At 41.8% G+C, this 18,162-nt stretch overlaps 1 protein-coding gene across 11 annotated transcripts in view; it reads right to left on the bottom strand.

The window, feature by feature from the left end:
- Positions 1 to 18,162, bottom strand: part of FOXP1 (forkhead box P1) — a 601,805-nt gene that overhangs the window by 226,595 nt on the left and 357,048 nt on the right. For 10 of the 11 annotated variants that reach the window (XM_032648540.1, XM_032648545.1, XM_032648541.1 and 7 more), the window contains one exon: positions 6,594 to 6,778. In XM_032648540.1, the coding sequence (XP_032504431.1) occupies positions 6,594 to 6,767 (174 nt within the window). In that variant the 5' untranslated portion in view covers positions 6,768 to 6,778. Of the gene's footprint in view, positions 1 to 6,593; positions 6,779 to 17,925; positions 17,945 to 18,162 lie in introns of those variants that run through there. The other variant, XM_032648546.1, reaches the window with a different exon arrangement.

Below are 18,162 nucleotides of genomic sequence, written 5' to 3'. Positions count from 1 at the left end.
TCCACCACTTGCATTCATATTGCTATTCTACTTTGTCATAAAAGCAGTCACCTTGTAACCCTTTTTATCAAACAATCTGTGCGCTACCTAAAAGGACACTAGACTCCATCAGGCGAGCTATAGGTTTACATTACACAAACATACCAATTCTGCCTGTTCAGCACTGGTTGTCAATAAAGGCAGGCACTTGCAAAACAGCAAAGTAGGTTGCCTGCCTTCAGAGAACAGATAGGAGTCTGCCAGTTGTGCAAAACAAACTCTTTGCAATCACCCAGGCTAATCTGTCAACAAATTACCATTAAAGTCATCCCTCCTGAAAGTTCAAAAAGATTTCTGATTAGACAAGAGATAGGGAGCATTTTTTTCTTTACTATTATTCTTAGCTCACAGGTCAGGGCTGAAAATTACCTTGCCAAAGGAGCAATGCCTTGTGAGTGAAGGTACACTTCACTCACGGTGAAATGCAGCATCCGGGTTTCTAGGACTACACTCTCTTATGTACTCGACTCTTTTTCTTCTGGGCCATCTTAATTTTCAGTGGAGAGATTAATGACACACAACTGTTCAGAAATCAGAACTTGGAAGAATTTCATACAAGGCTCACATCCCGGGTTACATAAATCTTTGACAACAATATTTGGATGGAAGGCAGACCTAAACAACAGAGTAGAGAACTAAATTTAGCATTGGGGGGGAAAAGATGCCGTTTCCAGAAATAGCCACAAAAGGAATTGAGAAAAAGCGCAAGTCCGTTATTGTTGTGGCTGCTTTTTCTTTATTTGTAGGAATTATCTGAATTCCTGTCTGTTCCGTTTCAATTTGTTTGATTTTCGCTAACATGTTGGTGGCATTGATTCCTACAAAATATTTTTGACCATCAATATCGTCTATAGTATTTGAACTCTACCTTGTAGCCCAGAAGAGGCTATCTGAGCAGAGCAATTCCTTTAAATTTTTTTAAATTTTATGATTGAAAACTATATTGGTCTTCATCTATGAGTGAAGGAAGGCGCTGGTCCCTATCACAGTCCCCAGCCCCATGAGGGCACTTAGTAAACATGAATAATCTCTTCTTCTTCTGTACTTTCTTCTGACAGCTTCCCTCTTAGGATACAAAGATGCTGAACATCTTTACCCTTCCAGTGGCGTCCAGAGACCCTCCCTTTCAGACACAGTCCCTGGCTGCTACAATGGGAATTTGAGGGGATTCCCTACAGAGTTCATAAGGAACCTTTTCCAAAGAAAAGGAGAATGGGTAAGGCTGAACTGGCCACTCATACCTCATCTTTGCACCTACAGATACAAACCTAATCACCTGGGCTTCCCTCTGTAGAAGCGTAAACAAGCAAAGGATGGCCACTGGAATTTAACACGGTCCCCCACAGAAAGATGGGGGAGAATGAGAAACAAAGGGAGGGCCCCTATCATACAACCTTACTGCCCATCCAAACACTGACAGCTATTTCTTCCAGGCACTGTTTTCTACAGAGGCACTTAAAACTTGACATGTTGGTAGGACATTCTCCCTGTTCTGTTCGATATCCACTAGTAACTTCAGTCACAAAAATGAAAGGAAGAGGGCTTCCCTGGTGGCACGGTGGTTGAGAGTCCGCCCGCCGATGCAGGGGACACGGGTTCGTGTCCCGGTCCGGGAAGATCCCACGTGCCGCGGAGTGGCTGGGCCCGTGAACCATGGCCACTGGGCCTGCGTGTCCAGAGCCTGTGCTCCGCAACGGAAGGGGCCGCGACGGTGAGAGGCCCGCGTATTGCAAAAAAAAAAAAAAAAAAAAAAAAACTAAAGGAAGGGATTCATTCTGCCATTTTGACGACGAAGAGAAGAATTTCTGAGCGTCTCTGGTCCTGTGTAATGACTCATCTTTTACCTCCTTCAATGGCTCATTGGCAAAATTCAACCCAGTGGATCCCGCTCCTTCTCGTTCATGATTTTGCAGAAGCTCCCTATCCTTTCTATTTCTTGTACCTCCTTAATAGTCATTGACTGTTTTTTTTCTTTTAAATGATTAACATGAAACATGTACGTCTTTTGGGCTAAAAGGTCCAACACCTTAAACCAAATGTCAAAGAAGCAATAATGAAGTAAACACATCACTTGTCCACACTCTCCAAATAATATATCTTTGAATTCCATACTTAGTTTATTGTTTTTAAATGTTCTTCTCACAAGACTACTTCTAAACTGCCCTTCTCACATAAAACGACAGCCACACCTCAACACTCTAGCAAGCAACGCTCTCCCTACACGGATCTGCAGACAATAAAAGTGCCAGGTGGTACCAAAAAAAAAAAAGAAAAGAAAAAAAGCCCATCATTAAATGGAATGTTGTTAAGAAATAGCTGTTTTACTTAACAGCTATTCATTTTTATTGAATAAACATTTTCTAGTATGCATTCTGTTAATTGACCTGACAGCATATGCTGTATATGGAGAAACTTCTAAACATTATGCTCTATGTAATATGCTTATCTGAAAAAGCTCTCATTTGCAGCAATATGGAAATAAAATCCTGCTTTCTAAAACTCAAGACTTTTAAAATGCATTAATCCACACAGTTTGTGAAATTGCTCTGGACATTTTAAAATCCTTTCTTTAAGAAAGAAAGAAAAAAAAAAACTTTAGTAATTGGTAATAGTATTTGTTGCTGAGTTTCATAATGGAGTAGTCCATATCCAATACAGAACTTTCACAGACCTAGAAATGGGACAGGGATAATAGGAAATAAAAAGCAGTGATGGTACTGGGTAAAGAATTATTCAATGGCTAAAAAGAAAATGTTCAGAAGCATTATCAAATTATATTATTAGAAAACTATTGTTATAAGAGTTTCATGCCCCAGATACAAGTAGAGTTGAAACATTACAGAGATAATACATTTAGTTTTGAGGAAGGAAGACAGTTTGTGAGTGTGTGGGCGGGCTCCTCCAGCTAATGGTAGCACCTCTCCCTGGCTGATGGCTTCTGAGTGATGATGGCAACTTCCAGAAAAGAATCACCAACTCCACTGCCTAGAGGGTACAAGTCAGCAAAGGTACTGGGTGGGAACTCAGGCTGACTGCCGGCCTATAGGCTCCCTGACTTAGTAGCAGTTCACCTCCCAACAATCGTTACCCTTGTAGGAATACTGGCCACAGTTACCAGATCTGCTGATTTTTCAAGAGAAAATGTAAAAGCCAGATTGCTCCCATTTTTCTGAGTGGTCAACAACATAATACACACACACACACACACACACACACACACACACACACACACACACACACACACACACACACAGTCTGTTTGGACCCGATTTAACCAACCTATAGACCAAACCCAGCACAGAAGTCACTCACTTCACAGCGAATCTTCGTGAAAGCTCTCCATCCTGAAAGGACACTTGCTCTCATTCGTAATTATCTTTGGTAATATCAATCAAACACGGAGAGGCTTGCGTTTATGTATTTTAAATCCCGGCACTAGGTAAAAATTCTCCCTATATCGTCAATGATTGTACTGGTGCAACTGGAAAATCCTAGAACATTTCAGTTTCATACACAGCATAATTAACTCATTTTTATACCAAGTCCTTTTAAGCCAGATCTTTTTGTTCCATGGACTTCTAACATACTTTACAGTTCTAATTCTCTTCCACTGTCCTACATTAATCAAAGCTGTAACCCCTGTTGTCTTTGTACTACAGAGTCAGAATGTGCCCCTGGCGAGGAATGGGGGAAAAGTCAACAGGAATTAAATTTCAGTGCAACTGTTTACTCAACTGTGGCCTGCAGTTATTGAAATTTTATCCGTGGTTTTGTGTGACTACCGCAGTAATGAATTCAGCATGGCTGTGATTTTCTCATTGCTGGTATTCTCACTTCAAGTAAAAACCTGTAGAATAAAAATGACGAAAACAACCCACGTCCATCACGCTGACATTCGGATTTCTCCGAACTGTTTAATTGTAGCAGTTTTCAGTCTGTTAGAAAACTGATGATGCGAGTCCTGTGAAACTTTTTTCAATCCTGTCGGGGTTTTTTTCTTATTTCATCTACAGATTTTCTTTCCCCCCAACAACCTGTTAAGAGCCTCATCATACACTTAGGGAAGTCACACAGCTGTCAGTATTTTATTTTAAAAGACCAAAAAGGCCTGCCAACCACAATATGTGGGGTTTTAGCCACAATGATAGACCCAACTGCTTTCTCCCTTCCCAAAACATATCCTTGGCAATTAGAAATAAAATTGTTATAAAAATATTAAAAGCACTTCGAAGTACAATCAAAAGGTATTGACCTTTATACCAATAACCCATAACAACATATTTTCCAAAGTGGTCACAGCCGAGATAAAGAGGAAAGACATGAATAACTAATTTTGCTACTGATGATTTTCAAGGACGATGCTGTTAATATGCATGTACACAACTTTCTTCTGTGAGGTCAACTTGTGGTTGCTGTTCGTGGGGTCAGGCTGTGTGTGTGTGTGTGTGTGTGTGTGTGTGTGTGTTTGTGTGTGTGTGTGTGTGTTGATGGTATAAAAGTAAAGTTTTTGGCTGGCTTACGACTTTGAGATAGTGGATGATTTTCAGTTTTTCAAATAAAAATCAGAAGAAGTTACTTTTCATTTATCCAATTAACATAATCTAAATACTAATTACTCGGGGTTCATACCACATCCGTCAATAGCCCCACTTCAACCACTCCATAAAGAAACAGTTGACCGGGCTTCCCTGGTGGCGGAGTGGTTGAGAGTTCGCCTGCCGATGCAGGGGACACGGGTTTGTGCCCTGGTCCGGGAAGATCCCACATGCCGCGGAGCGGCTGGGCCCGTGAGCCATGGCCGCTGAGCCTGCGCGTCCGGAGCCTGTGCTCCGCAACGGGAGAGGCCACAACAGTGAGAGGCCCGCGTAACGCAAAAAAAAAAAAAAAAAAAAAAAAAAAATGAAAAGAAACAGTTGACCTTGGCCTCTGTATGGTAAGGGCACAGGAAACGGCAAACCAAATGACCAACTATTTATTCTCAATAGAACCATAAACATCTGAGAATATCAAATGAACAAATACACACACAAACACATGGATACCTTTCTACCATATACTGATAGGTGTTGTCAATAACCGCATTGGGTGGAATTTGGCCATTTGCACTAATGCAAGTGCCCAAAGTTTATACACAACATACATCATAAATCCCAGCTGATGTGATGCCCAGGAAGCAGGCACTATCGGATTTGAGCTGCCACTGAAAGAGAGATCAAATCACTTCAAGTCCTCTGAATTAAGACCTTAGCTTGTCTCTTAGTGTCCTCTTTCTCTCTGTTGTATCCTTCCCCAACAGATTCCATTGTCTCATGCAGGTTCCACCAACTTTGGATAGACTAACAATCTAATGGTTCCTTATTTGTAAAAAAATCTTAGTAAGGAGAAAATAATACATGTTTTAGAGCCTGTCAAAGGCTATATCCCTAAAACAAGGAGGGACTGCCTTGGCTTCTCTGATATAGATTCCAAGAAAATGGTTTGAGAAAAGGTTTCTGTTTTTCTTTCTCTTCCCTCAACCCCCAGCGCAATTTCCATTTCACTCAGAAAGTCCGAAGATGCACCATTCTTTTTACACCTTTTTCCAAATGGCACCATTACTTTGTACTGAATAAATGAATCAAACACTAAAATGCAACAAAAATCATCCGTTATCATTAACAAAAAGAAACAATATTTCCTAATTACAAGAGAGGCTGGGAAAACAATGTTTATCTTCAAGCAAATGCTATTGACTTATTTGAATCTGCACCAACGCTGGCCACACAATGCCATTTTCTGGGTCACACCCTTTACCATTTGGAAATATTTTACCAGTCACTCCCAGGTACCCACTTAAATGCCTACAAAGGATATAACAGAATGAATACATCGCAACTTACGTGCATTTTGGGGAGCCACCACTAAGAGAGCAGTTAAAGCATTAACAGGATTTAGTCACATACCAACTGCCATATGTATGTAAGAAACATCTGTAAGTGGCCCATCTCCCTAAATTCCTCCAGGTAGCAGCAAGCAGTTTCTTACACCGACGCCTATGTTATTGATGTCGTGTTATTTACCCAATTCTGCTTGGGTATTTCCATTTATTTCTATTCTCCCAAGTCACCTACTTTTCTCTCTTATAGCCCTCATTTCTCTTTTATCCTTGATCCCTTATTTTGTTTCTCTCATCATAAGGCTTAATAAGTCTATGTATTTATTTTCTGATTCAAGCACTGGGAACAATTTCTCCAAAGATCTGTTTTATTGCAAGTAGTTAAACTTTAGGCTGACATGTTAGAGGCTCAAAGGAAGTGGCCAGAGGTCCACCCAACCTCATTTTCAACCACCATTCCCCAAGACAGAGGGGACTTCCAAGACTCTACTTCTCAAGCCCTTGGCAGTTCCGTCTCTTAAAGCCAGTCACTGGGGCCCTGCTGTGCTAGTGGCTTCAAAGATGGTGCTTACGGTCAGGGAGCCAGTGAGCGCCAGACATTCGCAGCGGTCAAACGTCAGGGGAAGCGGTAACATCGGCACCCACCACCCGCCCCAGCCCCCGCTCCAGAGCTCAGTACCTGCTGCTGCTGCACGTGGGCCAGATCGGCCGCCCCCACGTCCACGGCCGGCGTCTCCCCGTTGGGCCGCCCTTCCCGGAGGCCACCGCACTCTAGTAAGTGGTTGCCGCCGCTTGACCCGTTCTGGATGGCTGAACCGTTACTTTTCGTCTCAGTCCCAGATTCTTGCATCATGACTCAAAAACCTGGTAGAAGGATTTTGAGGAGGGAGCCGGGGAGAAAGAAAAAAGCAGCTGTTAGCACAGTTGTTGTATATTAGGAGAAGGGCCCTGCCTTCAGTGTTGCCAAAATCTGTAAACAGTTGTCATTTCCTTTCACTCATGTTACCCCTTAGAAATGGTCCAATTGCCTAGTTTTTGAATACGGAACTGTAGAGCACAGGGAACTCTATCACTATTCTCTGACAGCCTAGACGGGAAAAGAATCTGAAAAAGAACAGATGTACGTATATGGGTAACTGAACCACTTTGCTGCTGTACACCTGAAACTGACACAACACTGTAAATCAACAAGAGTCCAATATAAAATAAAAATTAAATTAAAAACTTGAGAAAAACAAATTCAAGTTTTGTTCTGAGAACTAGTATTGTTCTCTGTATGTTATCTTTTTCCCCTTAGAAGAGAACAATTGTTTTCAGGTGAACCTAGGATTTATGGTTGAATTTCTGTGATTATATCTGTGATTATTATATAGTTTTTTGCTCAAAAACTGGTAAGTCATTCTGTTCAGCGTGTAACATTACATTTTAGTATGTGCAGGCTCTGTGTTGTGTGTTACACTCTTAGAGAAATATTCTGCAAATTCAGTCTATCAGGAGATGACACACATTACCAATAGGCTCCCCTGAGGTAATTCATGCTGAAAACGCTTACACTCAAAGCCCAAAAAGCATTTTACTGATTCACACTCCTTGGACTCATTCAGGTATTGAAACTCTTCAAAAGTGGCCTTTCCAATAAGATCGGCCTCTTTGAGGGAGAGGAAGAAAAAAACTCCCCACTTTTCAGAAGCTAAACAAATTCAGACTATTATCTTTGCCTTATGGTTAAAATTCTCCTGAGAAGTCCCATTCAAAGTTAGGTGTTTCTCATACTGGATTCCTAACCTCTAGCTTGGTTTAAGGCCTGAAAGGTCTGGGCCGTCTTATGTTTGTTTTGGAGAAAACGTTGCCTAGGCAGACCAAAGAAAAGTTCTGAATCTGAACATACTAAACGTCACATTAAAAAAAAAGAGAGAGAGAGATATAGTAGTCCCCCCTTATCCACAGGGGATACGTTCCAAGATCCCTAGTGGATGCCTACTGAATCCTATATATACTATGGTTTTTCCGATACATACATACCTAAGACAAAGTGTAATTTCTAAATTAGGCATGGTAAGAGATTAACGATAATAACTAACAAGAAAAGAGAACAATTACAAAAATTACTATAATGTAAGTTATGTGAAAGTGGTCTCTCTCTCTCAAAATATCTTGCTAGACATATTTAATGCTTTTTCCATCTTAAATAAGCACTTATCACACACTATGGCCGTAACTTTTGCCGCTCGAGGTATGACAGCAAAACTAGCATGAATTTCTTTTTTCTTGATTCGTTCTTCCCATAGATCTTAGCAACTTCACCATGTGATTTCTTTTCTTTTCTTATTACGTTGAGAACTTTCACCTTCTCTCTCTCTTTTTTTTTTTTTTGTTTTTTTTTTTTTGCGGTACGCGGGCCTCTCACTGTTGTGGCCTCTCCCATTGCGGAGCACAGGCTCCGGACGTGCAGGCTCAGCGGCCATGGCTCACGGGCCCAGCCGCTCCGCGGCATGTGGGATCTTCCCGGACCGGGGCACGAACCCACGTCCCCTGCATCGGCAGGCGGACTCTCAACCACTGTGCCGCCAGGGAAGCCCTCACCTTCTCTCTTAAAGGGAGGCACTTTACGGCTTCTCCGTGGCACCTCCAAATTGCTGGCATCACTCGTCTTGTGCTTCGGGGCCATCATTAAGTAAAACGGATGTTACTATTTTACTTAAGGTGTAATAGGTGAACACGAGCACTGTGATACTAAGACACAACCGAGATGGCGACTAAGTGACAAATGGGTGGGAAACGCTGGACGGAGGGGTGACTCCCAGTGGGCTGGAGCAGGATGGTGAGACTTCATCACGCTGAGAATGGCGTGGAATCTAAAACTTAACAACTGTTTATTTCTGGAACTTTCCATTTAATATTTTTGGATTGAGGGTAACAAACCTCAGAGAGCAAAGCTGTGGATGAGGGAGGACAACTGGAGGTCCAAGGCAAGTCGCTAGATAATGTGGCCTTTGTGTAAATACATTTCGCACTCCTTGTTGCTCTCTGGGTACAAAACCGTTATCCCAAGGAGGCAATTCAGCTCTCAGTAAAGATGCCCAATTATGACGAAAGACAATATCTGCTAATATCAACTGTGACCACCTACTGATCACCAGTGTTGTGCTAGTCCCGGGGATTTATATGTATTCTCCAATTTAGTTCTCAGGACAATTCCTAGCTCGAGTTTCTACATGAGAAAACTAAGGCTCTGTGAGACTTATTTTAATTTGCCCAGTAAATATCATAGCCACTAGTGGTGGAACCAAGATTTGGACAAATTCAGTCTGACGTGTTTTCTTAAAGTGGAGGTGAGGCGGGGGAAGGCAAACAGTGAAGATGCCAGGGTCACACTTCAAGTAGAGAGGCCAGAAAAAACAACAGTCACTAAAGGAAAATGGCAGCTCAAATGTCCAAGCTGAGAAATGCCCGTATAATTAAGACTTCAGTAAAATGTGAAACACCAATCCTAGATAAAAGGGGGGGGGGGGGGGAGATAAATTGGTTGGGAGATTGGGATTGACATATCCACATTTTATATATAAAACAGATTAATTAGTAAGTACCTACTACTGTATAGCACAGGGAACTCTATTCAGTTCTCTAATGAACTATGTGGGAAAAGGGTCTAAAAAAGAGTGGATATATGTATATGTGTAACTGATTCACTTTGCTGTACAGCAGAAACTAACACAACATTCTAAATCAACTATACAATTTTGTATTGATAAAAACTAATTTAAAAAAGAAGGGCAGAAAACTTCTAAACAAATTGATTCAAATCACGGAAAGACATATGTACCACCAGTGTTGCAGATTTCTCCCCCCACGCGTGAAATATGTGACAACAGGGAAATTTAAACACTCTGGGCATCTTTAGAGGAGGTTGCCTTCTTGCTAGGATTGGTTTTAAGTCTCTTTTCTATAAACTCGTACAAAAAACAAATGGAAAAATTAAAGCAGAAAAATTCCTATCTGTCTTTATTTCCTTTCAGTGCATAGTATTATCCAATGTAACTACAAACTTCATAAACCCAGAAGACATATCTTTTTTTAAAGTTAATCCAATACTGAACTGGATTAAGAATGGCATTTTTTGTTAACAGGTGGGAAACAAACTCAGACACAACAGCTGATTCACTCTCGTCTCTTTAGATCAGATATTTCAGTGATTATAGTCCTTTAAAAATTGTGTTCATATTCTTACTGTCTGCAGAGTAAAGAATCTACCAAAAAACAGCTAAAGCTTTCTCCAGTATGCGAGAGCCAGGCAAAATGCAAGTACCTAGTTTATCACCAAAAAAGAAATAAATCTGTCAAACGTAGGTACTTTTCCCCCCAACATTTCAGTTTCTCTGCCACAAACTTGCCCAAGTATATAGAAGCTAAGGAAAAGACAGTGTTTAGGGATTTAAGGAAGAGAACGGTTGTCTTAGTGGTGAGCAAGGAAACCCATTTAATTATTAGGATATGTCACAAGCATAGCTAAAGAAAAAAGAAAAAAAGTTTTTAGCCTTCCAGAAAGCCTATCCATTACAGGGGTTTCCCACCCCACAAAGACAAAAACACTGTCCATACCTAAACTCTATACCTGCCCTCAGAATGGGGTATATTTAGCCAAACAGCCTGTCCTCAGGGGGCAGAGCTACAGGTAAAATGCTGCTTTCAAACCACGTGACCATCAGGACCCCAGACCTGAAGACAGGTGTCAGTCGAAGAGTCCCCGCTCCTGTTTCCGGAGTTTGACACCATCATGGTGGGTGGAGTATGAACTATCCCCAGTGCACAATTTGATGAGAAGGGTTTGGTCCGTGCAGTTCCAAAGAAGACTGCCAAGTCCTCCAGCACAAGTTTTGCAGGCATCAAGCCAAGCAGCTTGGCTTGCGAACCAGGTTTGTGCGAGTGCAGGCTTTGGGACCAAAATTGCATAAAGGATTATTTTGGTCCGAGGATGTCCTTAATTAGTCAAGTGCTAACAGTAGTATGTCAGTTGGAAGATTTAAATTTTCCCATAATCTCCCACACCAATCAGGAGAAAACAGGTTTTTTGAAAAGCACATGTGAAAAATGAGGAGTGTCGATGTCTAAGAACATTTCTAACAATATCTGGCCTGGCAGTTCTTTCTTTCTATGGAATGTTCCAAGCCATTTAATAAGCCTTTAGATCTGTGTCACGCTGCACAAACTACAAAGCCCTCTTATGTGTTTTTCAAACGTAGAAGAATTCTCTGAGGGAGGAAAAGCAGGGAATGCTATTCCCATTTTACAGGTAAGAAAACTGAACCTCAGCAGGTTAAGGAAGAGATGCCGCCAGAATCACTCCCCATTGCAGACGTGAACTTGTCCGTTCAAAAACCGGTGAGAGAATTTCCCATTTGCAAAGTCCTGTGCTAGGTGGTGATGCAAAGTACATGGACGGAAAGAAAACAGAGTCAAAACCCAAAAAGACAACAATGAGGGTGGCAGGTAGACAAAGAAAAGCGTATAAAATACAAAGCTGAAAGTGTCAGCATTCTTTAGCGAACCACTGTATTTGTCTCTTTCTATTGAGTTTTACAATTTTAGCGTCACCTAAAGCAAGTCACGGGAGAGGCATCTGTGTTTTCTAACATAGCATGCTGGACCCTCTATTCTTCCGTGCTTGTCCCAGGCACCCCGTGTGCGTTAACCTCCACTTTCCTCTGGGACACCCTAAAACCAACGAACTGCTTTGCTCGTGACAAACTGAGAACAACAAATAGCGCACAACCACCCAAAGTGCCTGAATAGGAAAGACATGGCACCTGGAGGGCACGGCCATGCCACACCCACTCATAAGTCCTTCCCGGAGAATCAAAGCCCAACCTTCCTCTGACTTTCTCTATGGCTTCTCTGAAGGCGCGGGGCGTGTTTAAATCACATATGATCCATTCAACACAACCTCACAAAAGCTGATGCTACAAATCCCACAGATGTCGGAAAGCTTAAGGAAGCCAAAATGACCCGCTTCTCGTCTTGCTTGGAAACATTACAGAGCTACTGATTTTTCAAAAGATCGATTTTTGTGCTGGAGGGACTTGTAGGAAGGATAAGAACTGAGTTTAGCATGCTTATTTATTGTCGTTGCCAACAGAGCTGCTCTCTGGAAGTATTCTGGAAAATTCATAATATCCTGGCCAATGTATTTATAGTAAATGAAAGCAATGCTTTCTTATTATGATTATTTCCTTGGTTACAGTGTTGATGCTGAAAATTTAAGGAAAATAAAGCCCTTGTTATCATGCTTGTGAAAGATTTTAAGCTAACAAAAAGTTCAGTCTTGATTCCAGGGCAGTTAATTAAGGTTGACCAAGTCAGGCAGAAGTAAATTAACTTGGCTGATCAATTATTTATATGAAGCAGAATAAATGCCCTTAAAGAACTTGGTCTGTTCATGAAAGGATGTGTAAATTAAACTAAACATAGTTTTGTAAAATATATTTCTACGTCTATGGGGAGAGGAGAAGAAAAGTTAACGGTGAAATCACTTTTTAGGAAAACGATTAGAGTGATTACACGGTCCTCCTCCACCCAAAGAAGAAAAACCCTCTTTCTCATTGTTCATCCATGTGTGAGGACAGAAGGAAAATGGCACGCATTTTGAAGAGATAACGGAAGCTCTGAGGAAGAGAAAAAAAAAAGAAGGAAGGATGGAAAGGTGGAAGGAAGGGAGGAAGGAAGTGACGGAGGAAAGGAGGAAGTGGGGAGGAAGAGGACAACTCTAAAAATGGAGAGACTATGTGAATTCCTACACAAGCATCCCTCAGAGACGTTGCAGGTTTAGTTCCAGACCATTGGCACAAAGCGAATATCGAACAAAGTGAATATCGCAATAAAGCGAGTCACAATTTTTTTTGGTTTCCCAGTGCACATAAAAGTTATGTTTCCACTATACTGTAGTCTAATAAGTGTGCAATAGCATTATGTCTGAAAAACAAGCTACATCCCTTAATTAAAAAATACTTCATTGCTGAAAAATGCTAACCACCCTTTGAGCCTTCAGGAAGTTGTCATCTTTTTTGCAATAGTCATATCAAAGATCACTGATCATAGATCACGTCAATAAATATAACAATAATGAAAAAGTTTGAAATCTGGCAAGAATTACCAAAATGGGACACAGAGACACCAACTGAGCAAATAATGCCGGAAAACACGGGGCCGACAGACTTGTTCGACACAGGGTTGCCACAAACCTTCAATTTATAAAAAAAGAAAAGAAGAAAAATGCAGTACCTGTGAAGTGCAATAAGGCGAAGTGCAATAAAAGAAGGGTATGCCTGTATTCTGGAAATCTTGAACACGTTCTGACTCCATCATCAGTTACACTCCACACAGGGTGTGCAGATGGGTCAAGAAGGAGGGTGGGAGTCAGGCTAGCTCTTGTTCTAAAGAAGTACTCTTTGGGACTTCCCGGGTGGCACAGTGGTTAAGAATCCACCTGCCAGTGCAGGGGACATGGGTTAGATCCCTGGACCGGAAAGATGCCACATGCCACGAAGCAACTAAGCCCGTGCACCACAACTACTGAGCCTGCGCTCTAGAGCCCACAAGCCACAACTGCTGAGACTGTGCACCACAACTACTGAAGCCCACGTGCCCAGGAGCCCACGTGCTGCAAACACCTAAGCCGATACGCCTAGAGCCCGTGCTCCACAACAAGAGAAGCCGCTGCAATGAGAAGCCCGCGCACCGCAATGAAGAGTAGATCCCGCTCGCCGCAACTAGAGAAAGCCCACGCGCAGCAATGAAGACCCAACGCAGCCAAAAATAAAAAAAAAAGAAGTACTCCTTAAAATCCTCATGTTGCATCATGAAGTTTCAAAATCCTGATCATGTTCATGTGGTTCAGGAAAGAAGAAATAAAACCTGTCTGTATTAAGAATATAAAGCCAACATGCACTTCTGGGTCTCATCAGGTAAATGATCTGGTTCCCTTTAAATGTGCAAACGATTTACCTGGCAACATGACACACACCTAGGCGTTTTAAGGTGTAGCTAAGGGGATCACCCACCCACCCCCCATCGTAGTTCAGTGGGGTGGCCTGGGAAACTAAACCAACCGGTACTCTTACTTACTCTCATTCAAGTCAAGGGAATCAAGCCACAGAAAGCATCCAGACGGAAGTTAGAGCCTCTCAGTAGAAGGCTTTACATTTCCTAGAGTGAGACACATGCTTTTCAATCGTTCACCCTTTACCTGGCAAGATGCTACCGGGGCAGGTGGCAGTGAGGAGATGAAGGGCTGGTGGAGGGGATTACAAGTGAAGTGTAGCGGTTAAGGAAGCGGGCGATGGAGGGGCCTCGACTGGCCCCAAGATACTGAATGACCGTCTACGAGTGGTGGGCTCATAGCATACTCTCAAAGATAAAACAAGAAGGGGTGGTGGCGGGGGGGGGGGGGGAGGAAGAAAAGAACAGGTGAAACAGAGTGACCACAGTTGATTATTTTCTCATCCAAGAGCACTTCCGCAAGCTGTCAATGAACCCTTCAGACACCACCGTCTGTCCGTCCACTGCCCCCACTGGCAGAAGTCCCATTTCATGGAAAGACCATCCGAGAGCCAAGTTTAGGAAGACAAGTCAGGGTGCTGACTGTGCTGTGAAGGCACCATCTTCCAATACCAAATTTTCATAATTATAACAGAAAGGCGTAAAATTTTCTAATGCATGGCAGTTCAAAAAGTAATCAAGGGAAGGAGCCGGAGGGCTATTTTAATATATGCAAAGCTAGTGACCCACAGTAAATGGGAAGTAAGCCACAATGAATACAAATAATGCACACAGACTGAAGTCTTGGTCTGATGAGAGACGGCTAAAATTAACACCCAATTAATTTCCGAATTGACAAACAAATGAAACCCATAAATCTACTTTCTCATTAATTTTCTCGTGGTATAATTTAAAGCAGTAATATGAGGGCAAAAACTGAGCATTATCCATCATAAATACCAAAAGATAGCAGTGTAACACCATAAATTACGCATATTACCTGTTGTTAAAAATGATTTATGAATTATCAACTTTATCATGCACTGTAGATATCTAGATCCATCTTTAAAAATCTGAAATTTCTTCTTAAAGAGGAAAAAGTTCAGGAGCAATGAAATGGTCAAAAGCATGCTAAAAAAAAAAAAAGTGGGGGCTTCCCTGGTGGCGCAGTGCTTGAGAGTCCACCTGCCGATGCAGGGGACACGGGTTCGTGCCCCGGTCCGGGAGGATCCCACACGTCGCGGAGCACCTGCGCCCATGAGCCATGGCCGCTGAGCCTGCGCGTCCGGAGCCTGTGCTGCGCAACGGGAGAGGCCGCAACAGTGAGAGGCCCGCGTAGCGCCAAAAAAAAAAAAAAAAAAAAAAAGTGGCCACTTATTTAGTCATATGGGAGGATTAGGGCCAAATTGGAATCTTCACAGATCTTAGGTTAGAAGGGATTGAGAGTATCATGCAGGTGATAGGCTGGGCCTCTCGGGGAGGAGAAGAAATAAATAAGTTCCAGGAGCACCCCTCCAAGGAAGCATTGGCATTTGTGTGTTAAAGGAGCTACCCATCCCTCTGCCCTTCCAGAACGCAGGAAATGCAGGGTTTGGTGTGAAAAAGGAATGGGTACAGGCCACAGTATGGCGGATACATCTCAGAGAGCCAGAATCTGTAACAACAGGGATTCAGTGAGAAAAGGAATCCTCAGCTGGTGAGAAGTGTGGGATGAAAATTCTGTTCATTGTTAATAAGGTCATAATTAAAAACAATAATACTGCAAAAATTAATAATAATGTAGCTCTCTTACCTTTACAGCTCAAAGGAGGGGAAAGAAAAGGAAATAGGAACTAGTTTCTATTTATCAATTGAACCAGAAGCACTTTATATTTATCAATTAAATGGGAAAAAAAGCATTCAGATTAAAATGATTTCCTTCTGCACCTCTCCACCTCCATGTGTTTAATAAGAATTAAAAGCCAAAAATTCCTTTATCTCCAACTTGACTTTCAGACACGCCTTGCACAGAATAGGAATTCAATACATAATTGCTGAATTTTTAACTAAATGATTACACAACAGAAGAATCCAAGTCCAACCTCTCAATCAAATGAGATCAAGGGCTTGTAGTCACCACCTTTTATGTTGCTTCTTCTAAACTACTGTTTCCTGTACTTCTTGGGAATGACTAACCGTTTTGCAGTTCTAAAACTCCAAAAAGAACTTGTGCCATTAAATCATTTTAAGTCTTCATAGAAGTATGACTGTCCCAGTTGGAAGAGAATTAGAAGAATAGGGTGGTAACGAAATGATGTTCCTAACAAAAAGATGGTTTCCCTTTTCTACCAGCCTTTCCAGGTGAAGACAGGAGACTTCGAACTTCCAAGGAAAAGGCATTTCTCAATTTTAATTCCAGGGCAGCAAAGCTTTTCAGAGAAACTGTAGATGCCTCCGTCTCACGACCTGTTGTAACCAAACTTTCTGAGACTCTGTACTCTTTATAAGACATCCATGAGTACAAACGACGAGCATCCCACTCTCTTAAAAGTTTGTATTTTTAGAACTTCGGCAACCATTGGTCTTGTTTTCCTTCTCTCTCAGTAGACAAGAGTTTAAGTGTTGTGATCATGGCAACTGTGGGCAAACTATAGAAGTTAGAAAGAAGCCGCTCTAGGAAACAGAAGTACAAAGCAGAATCCATACCCACTCCCTGTCATATTAATCCAGACGAGCTCAAATAATTAAACAGAGACTAAAAAGGAGCCTTGCCAATCCAGGACTAGGCTGTTTGCTTTGCCACAAGGAAGCCGCTGAAGCTTAGGGTTTGACGGAGCCAGGTGTTCTGCGGAGCTTAATTAAAATGCGTTTTCATACAACAAAACAGATTTTAAGTTTGAGAACTAACAAAGCCTGTAGAACTTTAATCATTCAAACAGCTGAACTCTCAGAAAGAGTCTGGTGGAATAAAGTGACAGACAACCCGTTCAGAATATATATATTTTTTCATTTCCATATTTTATATAGTTGCATATACATGGGTCTGGGTTCCTAACAGCAATTAATGACCAGCACGTTTGATGACACACTTCACGTGTCTCCCATTTCTCCTGCAGCCCCTAACTGCTATGGTGGCCAAAGGGAACAATTCGCTCACAGCATCATGGCAACTTCATGAATGCAGCCCATCAGAAGTCTGTTGCTTGCATTTCTCCATTGCGTGAAAGGGACAATTATTTAATTTTATCCTTGAAAAACTCCAATATGAATGTATGCATTTCTCCCCCCTCCCCAAAGTCGCTCTTAACAGAGAGATTAGCAGGCTTTTACTGACATGAAAGACCACCATTTGTTGAAGGTCATGACCCCCCAGCCTCCAGCCTCACCCCAGTCTGTGGTGTATCCTTGTAATTTACAGCAAAGGCTAGCAAGCCCTGCCCAGTGTTGAAACACAAGGCAAAGTCAGAAACAGCAACAAACAATAATTTAAAAAACAGAAAACAAAGATGATGTGAGCTGAGTTTGCTCTGTTGTTTGCAAAACATGACAAAAGACAGGCTCCTGTTGGCTTTTATCTAATGTGCTTGCCTGTGTCCACGAGTCAGTCTGTCTGTCTCTCTCTCACACACACACACACACACACACACACAAACGCACACGCACACGCGCACACACACACCCTCCAAGCCAAATAAAGAGATACAAGGTCTGTTTTACTTAACTAGAAAGGATACAATGCCTAAGTGCACTTTAAAATGAGACAGGTAAGTGTAACAGGTAAGAATCAAAATACTAGCTTTTAAAAATATATCCCTGCATATTAATTGCATGTTTTCCTCTCAGGACGTCTCTGTATCACAGAGGAATTGTTCAGAACATATTAAACTAAAAGTTTATCTTCCTTTTTCAAACTTGATAGAGTACATGCATCACAGACGGTCCATAGAGAGCCCACAGGACAACACACAACACATACCAAATGCAAAATCCAAGGATTGTACCTTTTGGAGGTGATTGCCTTGTTCATAGCACTAGACTTTTTCTCCTAGACCTTTTAAGTCCTTGTTTATTCCACAAAGAGTTTTCTAGCCATCTGATGTTCTATTACTGAGCTACTGGCCTTTCAGGAGAGCTCTCTCCCTTCTGAAAAAAGCAAACAACTGCATAGATATCATTACACTAAGGAAATCTCTTAGAAAAACCAAACAACTCGCTAATCTCTCCAGCCCCTTCATCTA

This window comes from Phocoena sinus, chromosome 11, assembly GCF_008692025.1.
Source record: "Phocoena sinus isolate mPhoSin1 chromosome 11, mPhoSin1.pri, whole genome shotgun sequence".
Lineage (NCBI taxonomy): Eukaryota > Metazoa > Chordata > Mammalia > Artiodactyla > Phocoenidae > Phocoena > Phocoena sinus.
Note: the sequence above shows the minus strand (reverse complement) of the source record. Positions and strands in the feature narration are given on the sequence as shown.